The following is a 16,462-nucleotide window of genomic DNA, read 5'->3' on the forward strand; positions in this document are numbered from 1 at the left end:
CCCCAATAGACAGCTGTGTTCTTGCAGGTGTAAACACATTTAGGCACAGTAAGGAGACGATGGGTGTGAGGTGGCAATGCTGGTGTGGATAACTTATCACTCAAGATCTCAAGGTAAATACAATAAAATGCAACTTAAGTTCTTAAAAATACTTTGATATCAGAAATGATTACATAAGAATATAAATACTACAGGTTTACATTTTCAGTATTTACACATTCATGACAATCATTCATATTCTGCTTGAAAAATTGCATCAACAGTAGTTCTGGAAAGAACATGAAGAAACACAAACACTCAAATAAATAGCCACATTCTGACACCACTGGGAACATGTGCTTAATCTGATCTCAACACAGGAATTAGAGTAGAGATGGATGGATGGATGAAGTAAAGTAAGTGGTTTATAATGTGCACCCCGTGTGGTAGAAACCTTAAACTGTGCAGTCCATTTGTTCTTATAAGGTCCATTTTTCTTTACTCTGTCCCAATGACTCTTCCTCACACTTCTGCTGCTGCTGTGGTGGATATCTTTGGGTTCAATATTTAAATTATTCTCTCGAGTAATAAATATTTAAATTATAGCTCGTGTGTGTCTGTGACTGGTCATGAAAGGATGATCACCTGTGTTTGCCGAGAGACTGTTTCAGTGTTCACCTGTGACAAAGTGCATGTCTTTTGTGTTATAAATGAGGAAAAGGAAAAAAGAAGTGTAACTCTAAGTAGCAATTAATTTCTAAAATTAGATAAGTGTTAAAACAAAGATCAGATCTATGTACAGGTGGCTCATCCTTCCACCACTCACAGATACTCCCAATAGTAGTCAAATAAACTCTAATCTCAAAAACAAAACAAAAATATACAGCCATACTTTATCACTTCATCATGTGAGGTCGACTTAGTGGGAGCAGAGAGGTGCAGTATGAAACAATGATGAAAACTAGATTACAAATATTAGGCAAGTAATCCCCCTTGTCCTGTAATCACTCAATTGTGGCTGAGTGGTAGTGAGTCACAGCTGAAGTGTCTCACAATGTCACATGTGTGGTCTGGTGAGTCTATATTAGGTCAGTCGCATTGGTGGAAATTGTCTAGTACTTGCATATCCTTCAGTGCTACAGTATTGATGTAACTAACAACGTTCAGGCATCTTTTATTCCTATAGCAATCTGGAAAGATATGTACTACTTTAATCTCTTCTCAACATTCAGACTCCACCAATATACCACATCCAACAACATGTATAAAGTATATTTCTATAGTTGTGGAGTAGTCCTTGAGGAGGACAGACTGAAAACAGAGCTTAAAAATTGTACTATCACATTCTCCCATTGCCAAAGATGCCATAATTCTTCTGGTACATTCCTGGAAATATTTTAGCTAACTAGACTCTATCCATGTTGGGTAGTACAGTCAGCGCTAAACGTCTTAGCATGAAAATGTGTTAACATGAGACAGGGAGGTAAAGTACACAGAGCTTAGTCAGATGTCACTAATTTTAACCCAATGTATCCCATATATTCTGTTGTGCTGCCCCACACTCTTCTTGAGTGTGATCATTACTCCATATATAGGCTTTTATGGAGAAATGGAAGGTGGCAAAGAGCTTCTAAAGGAACACATTTCTATCATAAGCTTTGGGGGAAAGTCTAACAGTATTATTACCAGCATAGCATTCAGTAAGTGCAAAACTGGACCAAGAATCATTTGCCTCGAGAGTTGTATAAAGAGACAAGGCTACCTCACAAAATACTAAAGTCTGAATAAGCTCTTATTTTTTTTTCCATACTTAATCTTTTGTGTATGAGCAAATATGTTTCATGCCAACACTTTTGGCACTGACTGTAGAGCAGCTGTGATGAAAGCTGCACATCACTCCCACTCCCACACTGCCTCCTGTTTCACTGCTGCCTCAGGACAACCTAATGGCAGCAATGACATCTTAATATTCAAATGGTAACAAACCCTTGATATTTGATTCATTAGTTGCAGTTATTTTTTCGGAAGACACTTAAATATCAGAGAAGCCATGGAATAAGTTGATCAATCAAATCTGGAAGCATCAATTACATGTGAAGCCCTGAGATAAGAGAACTGTAGCCTAAATAATGGTTTTGACTAGTAATGCAGGACCCTCAATTGAAATCATCAATAACATTACATCAAATTTCAATGTAACTTAGTCTGATTGGCACCGAATGTTGCTCGCCAAACACACCAATTATCAAGGGTTTATTCCAGTCTCAGCAATTTGGATGGCAGAGTTGGAATGAATAAACACCACCAATGATCTGTTTACAACCTGCTTCACCCAACAATCTTCCCAGTAATACTTCAACACTAAGTAAGAAATGCAAGTATCTTTGGATGAAGTCAAGAATTAGTGGAAAATAATTCTCAAACATAGAATTGCTCTACAGATGAGGCCACTGCCACACTTTAGGACTAACTTCATAATGATGCCAGCTGCTATGCTTGATCTATCAGGTCTTAAGCACACTATCCCTCTTTCTATGTTAAGTTCATCCTTTTTGACAAGAAGTGCCATCAGAAGATATCCCAAATCAAACATAGTGTGGTGACAAGCAGCCAGAGATGAATGGCAGGATGAACTGCTGAGAAGTAAAGAGTATGTGTGGAGTTCATGTAAGAATACACCACATCATAAGCTCCTGAAGTCAGTATTTCATGCAGATCTAACAAAACCATTACCTGTATAAAATTTTGTCACTTGAATTCATAGAGCAGAGTGGGTAGGAGATCCCGCTGCCCTTAGATGAGCATTGAGGCACGTAAGCCACTATAAAATTTGCTTCAGAAATCTACCAAGACAGACTGACTATAGAAGAGAAATTACATAGCACCCCATTTATGTCTTGTATCTATCTAAAAGGTTCAGTGGCCTCCTCTTCTGCACAGCTCATCACCCACCTCCACTCCTGGCAGTAGACCAAGCAGAGGAAGCAAGATTTGGAACCCACCCTGCTAGTAGAGCCCTGAACCCAATCATTGCACATGGGGCTCAAACCTCAGGAGTGGAGGTTGTCATCAGGGTGTGTGGAAGGGGAGGCTACTGTACATGATCTTGAACTGTGAATCATGCTGCTGCTTGTTGCCAGATTTCACATAATGCTTGCAGTACTAAGCTTCTCTCAGACTGCCACTAAGTATATGAAAAGGTCTCATGCTCAACAGCTTCACTCAAATACCAGTGCTTCCATACAAAACTTTTATAAAATTAGCTTGCTATCTACTGACACCACTGGTCTGTGTAATGCCCTTCCCCACCCCAAGTGACAAACAATAAACTTTCAAAGTATAACAAAATCAATAATCTATCTACGGGCCACCGGGCGGGGCCTCCAGCCTTAGCCATCAGGCTGGGAAGGATCAAACATACATATGCATTTTGGGTTCCAGTACAGACCAGACTTCTGGTACACAAGAGTCCACACGTAGGGAATGAAGAAGTCTTCTGGCTCGTTTTCCTCAACGTACTTAAACTTCAGCTCTGGGAACTTTTTTAGCCGATCTTTGGGTAAGTGAAGCACTCCTTGCTGGATCACCTCCTGCAGAATAAGTGAGAAGTTCAGGGGAGGAAGAAAATAAAGACTTTTACTTTTAAATGCTCCCTGTGGTTGAGCTGGAAGAATAATACTATCACTATATTTCCAGTGCATTATTAAAGGTGACAAACAGACAAAGATATGATATTTGGAGCCTTTTCTCTACATTTCTATTCCTACAATGACATGATAATTTAGTAAGGTTACCAATCTTTCATATGTAAATAAGTACTTGTACACTAGTATGATAAGTGATTAATTTCTGGAATATTAATAAAATTTTGTGTTTGTGCTTCAGCTTGACACTTGACTGCTAACACTGTAGTGATGGCTCTCCCAGCCTCACCTGCACATCCTGCACCCCCGGGTCCCTCTTGGTGGTCTCCAGGCGACCCATGAGGTACGAGAGAACCATTTCAATGTTCTGTGTCACGTCCTGGAAGTTTGGGTGTGTGGAGAACGGGTGGAAGAGGTGCTGTTTGTACAGCAGCGTGTACACCAGGTTGTGGTTGTGGGCCAACTGGTGTGTCAGGACAGAGTTGAGGATCTCCAGAACCATGCGCAGGACTTCCTCCAGCACACCAACGTCCCCAAGCTGTCATGAGGCTCAGAGTTACTTCCTTTTACCTTACCATGATTTACAGTTGCTGCCTGCTTGGGAACTTGTGTTCCTTCTCTGCCTCCACTCTACCAATGCCTATCTCTTGTTTGGGAGAAGGAATAGCTGTATTTCTTCTCTGCCTTGTCATCCAGTACCTATCACACCCTAGGCATATCTTTGGTCAAAAGAAAGAACAGTACTAAATGATAACTCACTGCATCAGGCATTTCACTCTCAGATTCATCAAGAAGGTCCTCAGCTGCCCTCAGTGACTCACAGAGACGACTGTACCTCTTGCTAAGTGTCTCAAAGAGGCTCACCAGTCGCTGGCACACATATGGATGCAACGACCGAAACTGACTGGACATGTTGGCCAGTGCCGCTAGACAGTTGGTGTGCAGGTATTTGTCCTGAAAGAACCAGAGATGTATGGGTGTTGTAAGCCATCTCATCTCAGCAACAGAGGATACAGGAACCTACCATTACCTCAGATGCTCACTTATCTCATAATTTTGACAGGCTAAGAGTACAAAAATTATAATGCTATAATGTCACACCATAAAAAAGAGATGAGAGAACTGATAGAGCCAGCCAATTTAGTTTTGAGGTGTCTTGATCATCCTCTTTTTTGCTAGAGAAAATATAGACATGAGTGTTGAATAACCATACATACTAGAAAACAATATAACTCAGTGTGACAAGGTTACCTGTACATCATTTCTGCCACTTATATACAACATTTAATAGACAATTCTTGAAGCATACACATATTAGGCTTTAAATAATGTAGTATGGGCATTTGCTATGGGCTAACAGGGATAATTGTGTGAATGATGACCATGTAGTATGAAGATAGGACAAAGCATCAACATTACTACTGACCCTCATCTTGGTCATGTTGTAGGTTATAGTTCGTATCACCACCAGGATGAGGAGGCCGCCCAGGGAGATGTCACTGATGAAGCGCTCTGTGTACCAGGTGATATTCTTGAGAGGCTGGAAGGAGGGTGACACTGGGACTTAGTACTGATGAGTGTCAAAGGAAGATGTCATTATATTTAGGTCCATACATCTTGTGTGGAGATGCTGTGTTTAAAGGAAGGTTGTGGGGAGATGCTGTTGTTATAAGATTTATACAGTTTATATTGAGGGGGATGCTGTGATTGCATTGGGGTGTCCTTTGAGTGTCTTGCAAGATGCTGTGATTATATTTACTAATATGTAGTTTAACTTCAATATAGGAGCCCCAATAGACTGGTTGTGACTAAAATGTGGAGGACCCATGAGCCACCAAACTGCATAAGGAAAAAAAAAAAAAGAGAATAAAAAGGAGACAAAATTATGATAATGATATATAGGAACATGATGGTAAATGTAGAACCTGAAGAAACTGATTACAATGGCAAGGCATGGAAGAGATAAAAAAAACACCCACCTTAAAGATAAAAATGAGAACATTCAACAAAGACACAAAAAAACAAATGATAATATGGATAGTTTTCCTGAAGAATACATTTTAAGATAATGAACAGGTGAATTTCTGTTTGGGAAACTGGAGAGACGGAGTACAACTACAGAACATGGTAGACTCATCAGCCATCCAACAAAATGAAGCAAAGGAACTACTCACAATATCATGGATGGTTTTGTTGAAGGAATCGTCTTCGGAGAGGATGAGCAGGATGATGAGGGACATGTAGATATGGTGGGAGGTGCTGTCTGGAGCATGGTAGAGAGTGTGCAGGATGGGAAGCACCAGACTCTCTACATCAGTGCGGGCAAGGACGTAAGTTCGAAAATCATCGTTTTTATGCAGCAGCAGGTAGAGGAGGAGGGTGGTCTGGTCATCTTGCAGGTGTGTGAAGAGGGACTTGTACAGTGTGGCAAACTCCAGCTTGAAGGTTGCCACTGCTTGAGTTGGTGTGCTCTCGGCTGGGTCTGTCAGGATGAGACAGCAAGATTATGGTCTTACTGATGTGTATGAAGAAGATTTTCCGGACAGATAGAGGTTAGTCTCATCTATCCTCTGTTAGATAAGATATGTGAATTTTTCAAGTTATACAGTTGTACAATATGAGTGGTTTAGATGTAGGTACTTTTCATAACAATTATAACTAAAGCCTATTTGGACTGCACTAATTGTTATAACAGCAACCTATTACACTTCTGGCAGTCTTGTGTCAAAGAGAGATGATGGAATGCCACAATAAACATAAGGGAATACAATGAAGCTTTGTGTGCCATTACAACTCCAGCCTACAATACAACAAACATGATGGAATACAAGCTCACCATGGAAGTTTTGTGCATGGAGGAGAGCCTGTCTGTAGGGGTTCCTGGTGGTGCGGTCTGCAGTGTAGTGGTTGGTCAGCACCAGCAATAGCAGTACACTAAGAGAAGCTAGTGGGGACTCAGGACCTCTCCCCTGCTCCTCCTCCCCACTGCTTGCTAGGCCCAGTGTCAAGACGTTCCAAAGACCGGCTGAAAGTTGGCACAGGTTACAAAGGTGATTCTCAGCCCCAAGTATGGTTTGCAAGGTACACATAATAATTATTTGTGTTCCTGATGAAATATATGGAGTACTCAGTATAACATTTGTGTATATTTTGATCAAGTTATGAGGTACCAGATTGAAATATAATACTTTCCACAAAAAATATGCAATAACTCATAAAAGTCTGGAGTTCATGAATGACTCCTCAAAATTCAGAAGTTAATATAAAAAAGCAACAAATCCCATGATTCTAGAGACACTATAGCAACAACTCTTCACAGCTAGGATACACACAGGCCAGGCCAAGGATGATGGAGCCTCTCTCACTCTTGGCCGGCGGCTTGTCCTGTGCCATGAAACGTCGCAAGAGGGTCTTCACAAACAGACAGGCGTGTATGGAAGCCCGGCCTGTCATCAGCATTCTGTAGGGTAATGGGACAACTGACAAATGGGGAAGCAAAGTGATGATGATGATGATGATTTTTCTTTAGCATTCTGTTGGGAACACAAAGAGAAAAGGACAGGATGAAATTGGAATGAGTCTCAAGCTTCACCACATCAACACCTCACACAATATATATTCCTTCTCTTACTTCAACATAAAAACTGGTCCCTTTCTTCTTAATCCAGCCTCTTTATGTTCCCTCTATTCTCAAATAATAGTCCTTATGTTACAGTAAGATGACAAAAGTTTCTCTTCTTCCTTTCTCACAAAATATTCCCTCTTCTCTTACTTCAATACGGAGAGGTAACAGTCATCCCCTGAGGCAAAGACCAGGGCAGAGGTGAGGACAAGGAGTGTGATGGTGGCCTCCTGGTGCAGTGCATAAGTCAGGTCCGCCAGAGGCACATCCACTACCACCTCCACCAGGCTTGTCACCAAGTCCTCCACTAGGTTTTGGCTGTCTTCTGAGATTCCTGTTATGGTGAGGATAAGGACATTTTAGTATCACTTTCTGAGGTGTCTACTCCAGCTACCCACTACTCAGTCTGAGCATCAACACATAGACAAGACAGCATCACTAGAAGAACTGAGCCGCACCTTCCTCATTTGGTGGGGATGTCTGCAGGACTTCAATCACTTCCTCCTCAGACAAGTGTTGGATGAGCAGCTTACACACGCACCGCACAATGAACAGTGCATTGTGAGCCTGCCAGGTGAACACAGTGCTAGGGGAAGATAGAACTCTATATAAGAACCCCCACTATTCATGCAAGTCTGTCATGTGAGTGACTCAGTGTGAGATTCTGAGAGGACATTGTGGTATTTCTAACCTAACCAACTAATGTGCATGCAAGTCAGTCATGTAACTCAGTGTAAGTGTATGAAAAAACCAGTTACTTCTAATATAAAACAAAAAAACTAGGTTATACTAAGACTTCTTATGTACTCTATGCCAGCTTGCTCTGTGGCTTGTGGTGACTAGTACAATCTGTGCCTCACTTTTCACACTGTGCGGATGCCTTAAGCTCAGTGGCACGGGACAGGAAGACATGGATGAGGGATGCCACGTTGCCACTCTTGCTGTGGTTCTGCACCAGCTCTACGTACAGCGGCATAATGGACTCTTCTAACAGGCGGTGGTCTGAGCTGCAAGGGAGGAATGGTAATGGAGGTGATGCTCCACACTCAACACAGGTGATAGTTTCTTGTTTGTCTAAAAAATGACAGTGGTATGTTTACTGTCTAACTAAAGTGATAGTTTCTTGTTTGTTTGAATAATGACAGTGGTTTGTACAGTCAACCCTCGGCTATTGCGACTTTAGCTATCGCGTTTTATTGCTATTGCGCACCCATGAAAAGCTGCTAAAATTTCATTATCGTGACCTCAGATGCCTGCTATCGCGTGCCCCGCCATGACGTCATGGGATATCTGAGCACTCATTGGCCAAAACCGCCTTCCCGCCAAGATCAATTCGGCTATCGCGTTTTCGGCTATGCTATTTCGGCCCCAATTGGGCGCAATAGCCAAGGGTTAAGTGTAAACTGTCTATGTTTTAAATACTGTACTTCAACAATATTTTATTTATTGTTCTTATTCTCTAACATCACATTGCATATCTCTTGTGTAGTATTAGTTTCTGCTTGGTTACTTGCTGATACTTAAACAACCACAGAATATATTAGAGAAAATGCTTCCAACACAACACTATTAATGTTGTGTTGTAATGATAATATACTGGTACCTTCCTAACAAAGCATGTTGTTGCTGTTTCTATGAATATATTAGAAAAAACTACTCAAATATCAGCCCAATAATCTTTTATCTTATTACATATTTAATGATACATCAAAGTAATCACTAAAATAACACTAACTTTGCATGCTATTAAATTAATAGTATATTTAATACAAAAAATATGATTAGTGACTTTTCAAGTACACACTAAGGGAACTACCACCTTCAGTAGATCTTTTATTGCCCTAGGCCAGTCTCCCTCATCTGTTATTGGTTGTCCTATGAATGTATTAGAGAAACACCACTATGTTAGTCCTCTCCACTGACCTGGTGTTGGGTATGGAGAAGGTGAAGGAGAGGAGCTGGTTCCAGAAGGGGTCATTTGGAGTGAGAACCTCTTCACTCACAAACCGCTTCAGGTACTCATTGGAGGCGAGCTGACTGATGCTGCTACTGCCGGCCCCCATCCTGCCTGGTGTGACTGTGCTGTGCTACTCGGCACTCTCTCTTTATCTCTGCTTTCAGCTCTTGGCCAAGTCAGAGTGACACCCACATCCTCTAAGCTGGAAGTGATTGTGAGTTTTAAAGTATCTGTAAGGAAATACTAATTACAACTACAATATTAGATACTACTTGAAATGGAATAACTACTACAGCTTCCATAATACAATAACTTTCAATAAATAAAATATTACTACTAATAATACTATATACTTTAAATAATCATCAACATCAAATGTCCATTGTATATCTTCTAAATGAATTAAGCAGACATGTGCATGACTGGATAAAGAATGGTCTATGTATTGAATGCAAAGTTGCACCTTCCCTACAAGATTATAAAATTGTAGTGTTTTCTTAATGTGTCTGGTTTTCTTTCATGAATGTTTATTTGGAACAGTGAATTCTTGCTATTCTTTCTACAATGGTTCTCTCTCTCTCTCTCTCTCTCTCTCTCTCTCTCTCTCTCTCTCTCTCTCTCTCTCTCTACAACTACAAATATATATATATATATATATATATATATATATATATATATATATATATATATATATATATATATATATATATGTGTGTGTGTGTGTGTGTGTGTGTGTGTGTGTGTGTATTTGAGTCCCTCTGTTAGCATACATTCATGCTGCACCACACTGTAGGTTGACACATTCCATCACTGCTGGGCATAAAGGGTTGTCTCAAGTCATATCATTGTTAAGGATTTCATAATACTATCTTGTAATTTCCTCACTATGCACGATGGCTGAACCATTAAGGATGAATATCTTTCTGGATTTTTTCCTTTTACTTTTCTTTGTAACATTTATTATTATTCTTTTTTTTTAACATTCAGAGTTAATAATTGCGCGTTTTTGTTTTCCTGACTCTAAATTGTGAAGCGAAGATGTGTGAGCCTGTAAGGTGATGACATCGGGCACTCGGGAAGGTAGAGAGTGGGACACCGCCTGACCTGTCACTGCTCTTGCCTCCTGCTTGCTTTCACCTTTATGCCTGTTCACCTTATTTATCATATCCATTGGGTGTTCTCGTCAACGGAAAATATAGCCAGAGAGCGCATTCAAAGGCGGTTTTTCTTCCTGTTACCTACCTCTAACTTGACAATATATTTCTTTTTCGCCCCCCTTGATCTGTCAACGTAGACAAATACCACTCGAGTTTCCTGGTTCCTCTTTTTTTCCTTAAATAGCCAGAATATACTGTCTAATAGGCTCTAAAATATATCATACTGTTATGTGTCATTGGTATATATCGTTACAATGAGTGTAGATTGCCATTAAATACGAACCTGAGGCGTTTTAAAGGTTTAATAAGGGCACCACCGTCCACCTTCAGAATGTAAACACGTCGACTGCTTAGAGAGATGTGGTATAAAGCAATTTCCTTATCAAGAACATTAGTCACAACTACAGAGAATAAATCAGAGAATATATTAAATTACAGTATATTCAAATAGTGACTGATTCAATATTAACTGTCTATCAGAGAATGTTTTATACATAAAGGAGTGCATAGATTTTAAGCATTTAGTTGTATATTGTTGTTTCAAGGCATGAATATAGACTAAAAATGCATAATAAAGTTAAAAACACAAAATGGAATCTACTATAATGACGTGGATTCTTAGTAATAAGACGAGACAAGACCGGCTGGGGGCTATATGGCGGTCGGTGAGAATAACCCAAACAATCTAATCAACAAACTACCTCGTGAACCAACAAATGAAGAAAGCAACCCAAAACACCAGACCACCTATAAACCATTATTGTCTTGGGAAGGTACACACCCAAACACCACCACTTGAAACCTTAAAATTAGAGAACAAGGCGGTCGGTGAGTATAACGGCTCACTTAGTCCCTTTGTGGCCAGCGAGGGAGGAGGAAGGAACTGCATGCTGCCTGTTAGTTCTCGTCCTCCCCCTTTTTTTTTAGCATCTCCCGTGTGGGCGGCCTGTTGATACACTCTCCGCGGGAATTGTGGACGGTTGATGTGCGCGTGAAGCTCGGGATAAATGTCAGAAGCTGTGAATTCACTGTCGCCGCCCTCCAAACGCCCTCGCCTTGATACTGCGGTGAACGGAAGCGCGGTAAACTCCACTCTTTTGTGTTTATCTACCTTATTTCATCACCTGCTACCTTCTCCTTTCCTGTGCTCGTGTGGTGTGTCTGTGTATGTGTACGTGTGTGCGTATGTTGGTGTGGGTGTAATAATAATAGTAGTAGTAGTAGTGGTAGCAATGGTCGATTAGTTAACATGTTACTGGTATTGCTATTTGTCTATTTTCTCCCTCTTTTTCTCATTCTTCCTTACTGTATTGCCTGTGGTGTTTTCAATGGCGGTGTTTGCGATGGTGTGCTTGTGTGTGTGGTGGTGGTAGTGGTGGTCGATCAGTTAAATTATTATTATTTCTCCCTTAATTCTGTACCTGTTGTCTTATTTCCGGCGATATTGCCTGCGCCCGCGTATGTGTGTGTGTGTGTTTGTATTGGTGTTGGTGGTGCAATAAGAGTAATTGTTGATAAGTTGGGTTTTTATATTACTAGGTACTGTTGTGCCACCTTGTCTTATTTCATCATCTATGAGTTTCCGTGTGTGTGTGTGTGTGATAATACATTCTCAAATATACTTCAGCCATACCTTTCTGTTACTGGCAGGGGAAGTCTTAGTTCTCTCTCTCTCTCTCTCTCTCTCTCTCTCTCTCTCTCTCTCTCTCTCTCTCTCTCTCTCTCTCTCTCTCCAACCATCAGTTTCATAGGAAAAATTGAAATCATAGCTACTGTGACCTTGAATATTTCTTATTTGAATTAATTGTGTATATTTAGGTATTGCATAATATTATCCTTTAGCATGACGCTATTGTATGGACAATATTGCACGAGGAAATGATAGGCAAAACTTACTATATGCCATTCAGTTTGAAAACGTATTATATGCAATACAGCTTATGGACAAATTGACATGGAAGTAATGTATCTTGTCTCCACCAAATGGCCCAATGGTCCTGGACTGGCTGGAGGCATTGTAGTCCCTGGGCTCACATTCAGTTCTCTCAGAGTCAAGATTTATATATTTTACCATTTCATTTTCTTGCTCATTCAAAATTTTACAAGGCCTTTACTTACATCTCCGTATCTCTTCAAGTAGTGTATTTGACTGACGTGGTCATCTCCACACATTACTTCTTGACGAATCAATCACTTTATTATTAGGAAATACTTTATGAAAATAATGAAGCACTGTAGAGTGAACTTTTTTACTTTTTTTACTGAATTTCCTCAGCCAATAAAAGGACAATAATGGACATGTCTCATTCTGTAAGAGGAGCTTATGTTTCTAAAGTTCCTGAACAGATTCTAGTAGTAGTGATAGTCATTGAATGAATGCATTGCTGTTACCACTACTATTCCTGTTTTTTTTTTTTTTTTTTCATTTTTGTCCATGTGGTGCTCTTGTGTATGTTGGTGTAGGAGGTGCAATATTGATAGTAATAGCAATAGTAATAGCAATGATCAATTAGTTTGTATTCTTACTTCTTTTTCCTTATTTCAGCCTGAACTAATGCTCTCTTCTTGTATGTGCATAGTCTGGGTAAACATAGTGGATGCAGCTATAGTTCAGTGGATCCTCAGTTCTGGAAGCTAATCCATTCCATGACTCAGTTCATGAAGTAAAATGTTTTGCAAACTGAGGCAATTTTTTCCCATTGAAAATGATAAAAATTGCAAGACTATATTATGATAGTGTGTCCCCTTGACGAGGGTCTGTAATGAAAGTGTGCCACCATCACCATAGTGTAACTTATCCCATGTTGGCATCAGGCATCAAGCTGTAGCTGGTCATTGATTTCAGAGCCAGTAACCTTCCCAGCTGTTTCCTATTATTAGTCATTACCTTGGGTTCAGAAAACCAACAAAATAGAACCAAGGTCCTATTCCATTATTCCATGCATAGGCATTCAGGCTGATTGGGGGTTAGATCTCTCCTACCTTCAGTAAAGCACATACCTTCATATTTAGCCAGTCACTTTTACTTTGACTTTATGGGATGGGAAAGATGATGATGGGACAGGAAAAGAGACAATCTTCCCTTGCATCAAGCATGCATTGGCCGGAAGGAAATATTGGAGCATGTAAGTCTGTGTAAAGCAGAGAGTGTTGTGCTACCCATAACTGCATGGCAGTGCATGTACTTTCCAATTTCCACCTTGTCTGTTGCAGGAGTGGTCTTTCTTAGATGGGTAAATATGGGACACGAGCTGTAATGTGCCAATGGCAGAGCACGTACTGTCATGGGTAGCATAATAATTCCTGCTTTCTAGCCCTCCTCCCTCTTAAACAACTGAGAAGGCATCTGACCTTGAGATCTGTGACAAGTTAGAAGTCTGATGCCTGAGAAACTTGCCTGTCTGATAATTATTAGACACAAGGAAGTTTGTGTGTGATTGTAATCACACACAAGTTATGATGGATGATTGAAGCTTGCATTTATTGTAGAACTTTTTCAAGTGCAGATGTAAATCAGAGTTTGTTTTATATTCTGAGGCAACGTTTCTTACCCTTCCTTGAACTCTTGGCACTGGCACTTAAGGCTGGCACCACATGTAGCAGGGAAGTGCCAAAGTAAAGCAAAATGAAGGGGTGAGGACAAGCCACATTGTCTTATATTAAAAGTATTTAGTAAGCAGATAAAATAGGATGATCTCATTCTTGTGCTTGTTAAAATAGTGAGGATATATTTAGGGAACTGATAGTCACTTGTACTTATTTGATGATGGACTATATTTCTGCCAAACGAGCTAGATTGATCATATTGATGTGCTTGTTGAAATAACGAAGTCTTGTAAGGAATCCGTACCTGTAGTTTGATGGTTTAATAAATTTCTGCTAGTGATTTCACCATAGACGTACATATTCCCAAGATTAAGAAAGCCTGTGTATACTTAGACAACAATTTCAAAAGGGCAATAGCAGCAGGAGTCTGTAATTAATTTAGACGTTACACTGCCTTCAATCTTCACACATTATCATCTTTGATCTTCCCACTCTTCTTAGAATGGGTCTCTTCACTCTTATGCCTGTAGCACCTTCACACATAATCTCCAGGTTGCATGGGTCTCTTCCCTTCATTACCTCATTCCTCTCATTGATCACTTCACTTATGTCATGCCCCTAACACTCCAGTCTTTACCTCATCACCACATTCCTCTCATCCTCCTCATCACCTCATCACCTGCCTATCACGGACATGTAATTGATATCAGCTCTAATATTTACTTTCCATACACGCAAGGAGATTTTATTGAACGTGAATTAACAGTGGTTGTAAGACTAACAGATAATATATAATGGTTAGGCTTCACTGATGTAGTTCTTTAAAATTTTGTAGTTTTATGGTGGTTAATAGGGATAGTGGGATTGATATATAGTATGTGGGCATTTAGTTTTGAAATTAGTAGGTGCAATTGTGTTAGTAGTTTAAAAGTGCATGAGAGAGAGAGAGAGAGAGAGAGAGAGAGAGAGAGAGAGAGAGAGACTTACTTATCTATCTTAAGGACAATGACAGGATGAGAATTATCAAAATTTGGGTAACTTCCTGAGAGAGAGAGAGAGAGAGAGAGATTAACATAATAATTAAGAGAAGATAAATCTTTCATAACCCTTATTTCATATACCTTTAAACAAGCATGCATTGAGACGAAGCTGTACCTAACAAAATAGTTGGTGTGTGTTGGGTAGGTATTGTGGGTGGGGCTGCTTGGCTAGTCTCCACATCTCACCTTTGTATCTACCTGAGTGTGTTAGATAGGCAGGTGGGGGCCTCTAGCACGTGGTTGCCCCTCCCTTCCCAACGCCTGATCTGAGACACTTATTTCTTTGTGGTTTTAGGATGCTAGGGTGTGTTTAGAAGTGTGTTTGTAGCAGGCGTTTGTGTGTTTGTGTGCCGTGTTGAGAATGGTGAGTTATTTGATGCTCTTGGTATGGTGGAATTTTTTTTTGTCTGTTCAGCGTCCTTGTCTTAGTGGCCTTGAAAATCCTGGATGATGATGATGGGCTATATAGGAAATTTTTACGTGTTATTTTGTTTATCATTTACTTTCAGTTCGTTTTGTAATTTTTTTTAAAGTCTCCGTTAGACTAGCTTACTCGTAGTATTCATAAATATTCACTGGCAGAGAGTAATGGTATCGTTGACTTTATGAATGGACTTTCCTTGAGTCCTCCCTTCTTGCTTGATGTGCCTCGTTCTCTCTCGGACGTTTTCTGTGGTCAGCTCCGACTACTCCCAAGTTTGCTGGAATAATGCATCACTACTTCGCTTATTTCGTATTCTTGTAATACTTCATATTATGCAACAAATCGTAAAAACGTTGCTTTATGGTTAGACTCCATGCAGATGAAGTTTAAAGACCGTCTGTTTATTATTGTAGGGTTCAGGTACGAATAATGACGTCAGCGTTTTGGGGTTTAGGTAGGAGTGACTGGCTGTGACGTAAGAGCCAGCTGTCAGAGGCACCCCGGGGCTAGCGGCGGTGTGTGGTTTGTGTGCCCGCCGCCCTCGCCTAGACTCGATATCTGAAGGCCAGAATATACTTCAAGTGCATCCCCACGATGTGCACATGACGGGCTTACCAAGGGATAGAGGTTTATTAATAGCTTTAAACCGTCGCGCCTAGACTCTAGTGGGGCCGAGTTGCCAAGTGGGATGTTTCGATGAATGGTATAACTTGGTATACTGGGCGAGTGAATGCCCCTGGGTGTTGTGGGTGGCCAAGAATGTGATGGGTGCAGTGGGATGGGACCCAGGGGAGTGTGATGTGTCTTTGTGGTGGCGCAAATAAAGTGGACCATTATGTAAGGTGCGGCGAGCGGCGGTGTGGCTGCGAGGAGTGCGCAGGCCGGCAGGCAGTGACGGGGTTAGTAGCGTTTGTGTGAGGCTGTGCGCACGAGCTAGGAAAGATTGCCGTCTGGTATTCTTTGTGGCGAGCCGTGTAGCGCCGGCTGGAGGTGGCCAGGGTCTTGAGGGCGGCAGCTGCGGCAGGGGGAGTAGAGTAAGGTGCCCGCCACCACCCTCGCGGCGGCCCTCATCCCGGCGTTTCTCACGAGGAAT

At 40.8% G+C, this 16,462-nt stretch overlaps 1 protein-coding gene across 3 annotated transcripts; it reads right to left on the reverse strand.

Annotated features, from left to right (window-relative positions):
- Nucleotides 1–134: 134 nt before the first annotated feature.
- LOC123510968 (dymeclin-like) lies at nt 135–11,413 on the reverse strand. 3 transcript variants are annotated; one of them, XM_045266523.1, is made up of 12 exons: nt 11,206–11,413; nt 9,169–9,404; nt 8,106–8,252; nt 7,704–7,831; nt 7,396–7,579; nt 6,956–7,083; nt 6,460–6,648; nt 5,798–6,105; nt 5,050–5,163; nt 4,383–4,577; nt 3,913–4,161; nt 135–3,569 (listed from the first exon to the last, which is right to left on the reverse strand). In XM_045266523.1, exons 2-12 carry the CDS (start codon nt 9,306–9,308, stop codon nt 3,369–3,371), a joined length of 1,983 nt encoding a protein of 660 aa, XP_045122458.1. In that variant the 5' UTR covers nt 9,309–9,404; nt 11,206–11,413; the 3' UTR covers nt 135–3,368. The 3 variants fall into 3 exon arrangements, with proteins under 3 accessions (XP_045122458.1, XP_045122456.1, XP_045122457.1); XM_045266521.1 differs by lacking the exon at nt 11,206–11,413 and adding an exon at nt 10,643–10,784; XM_045266522.1 differs by lacking the exon at nt 11,206–11,413 and adding an exon at nt 10,445–10,517.
- Between the last annotated feature and the right edge of the window lie 5,049 nt (nt 11,414–16,462).

The sequence above is a fragment of the Portunus trituberculatus genome, chromosome 30, assembly GCF_017591435.1.
Source record: "Portunus trituberculatus isolate SZX2019 chromosome 30, ASM1759143v1, whole genome shotgun sequence".
NCBI classification, from domain to species: Eukaryota; Metazoa; Arthropoda; class Malacostraca; order Decapoda; family Portunidae; genus Portunus; species Portunus trituberculatus.

Coding starts and splice junctions, on each gene's coding strand:
- LOC123510968 (XM_045266523.1), bottom strand. CDS start 9,308: ATGGGGGCCGGCAGTAGCAGCATCAGTCAGCTCGCCTCCAATGAGTAC. Junction 6,106..6,459: donor CCATGCACAAAACTTCCATG/GTGAGCTTGTAT, acceptor TCATCCTGACAG/ACCCAGCCGAGAGCACACCA. Junction 3,570..3,912: donor CGGGGGTGCAGGATGTGCAG/GTGAGGCTGGGA, acceptor CTTATTCTGCAG/GAGGTGATCCAGCAAGGAGT.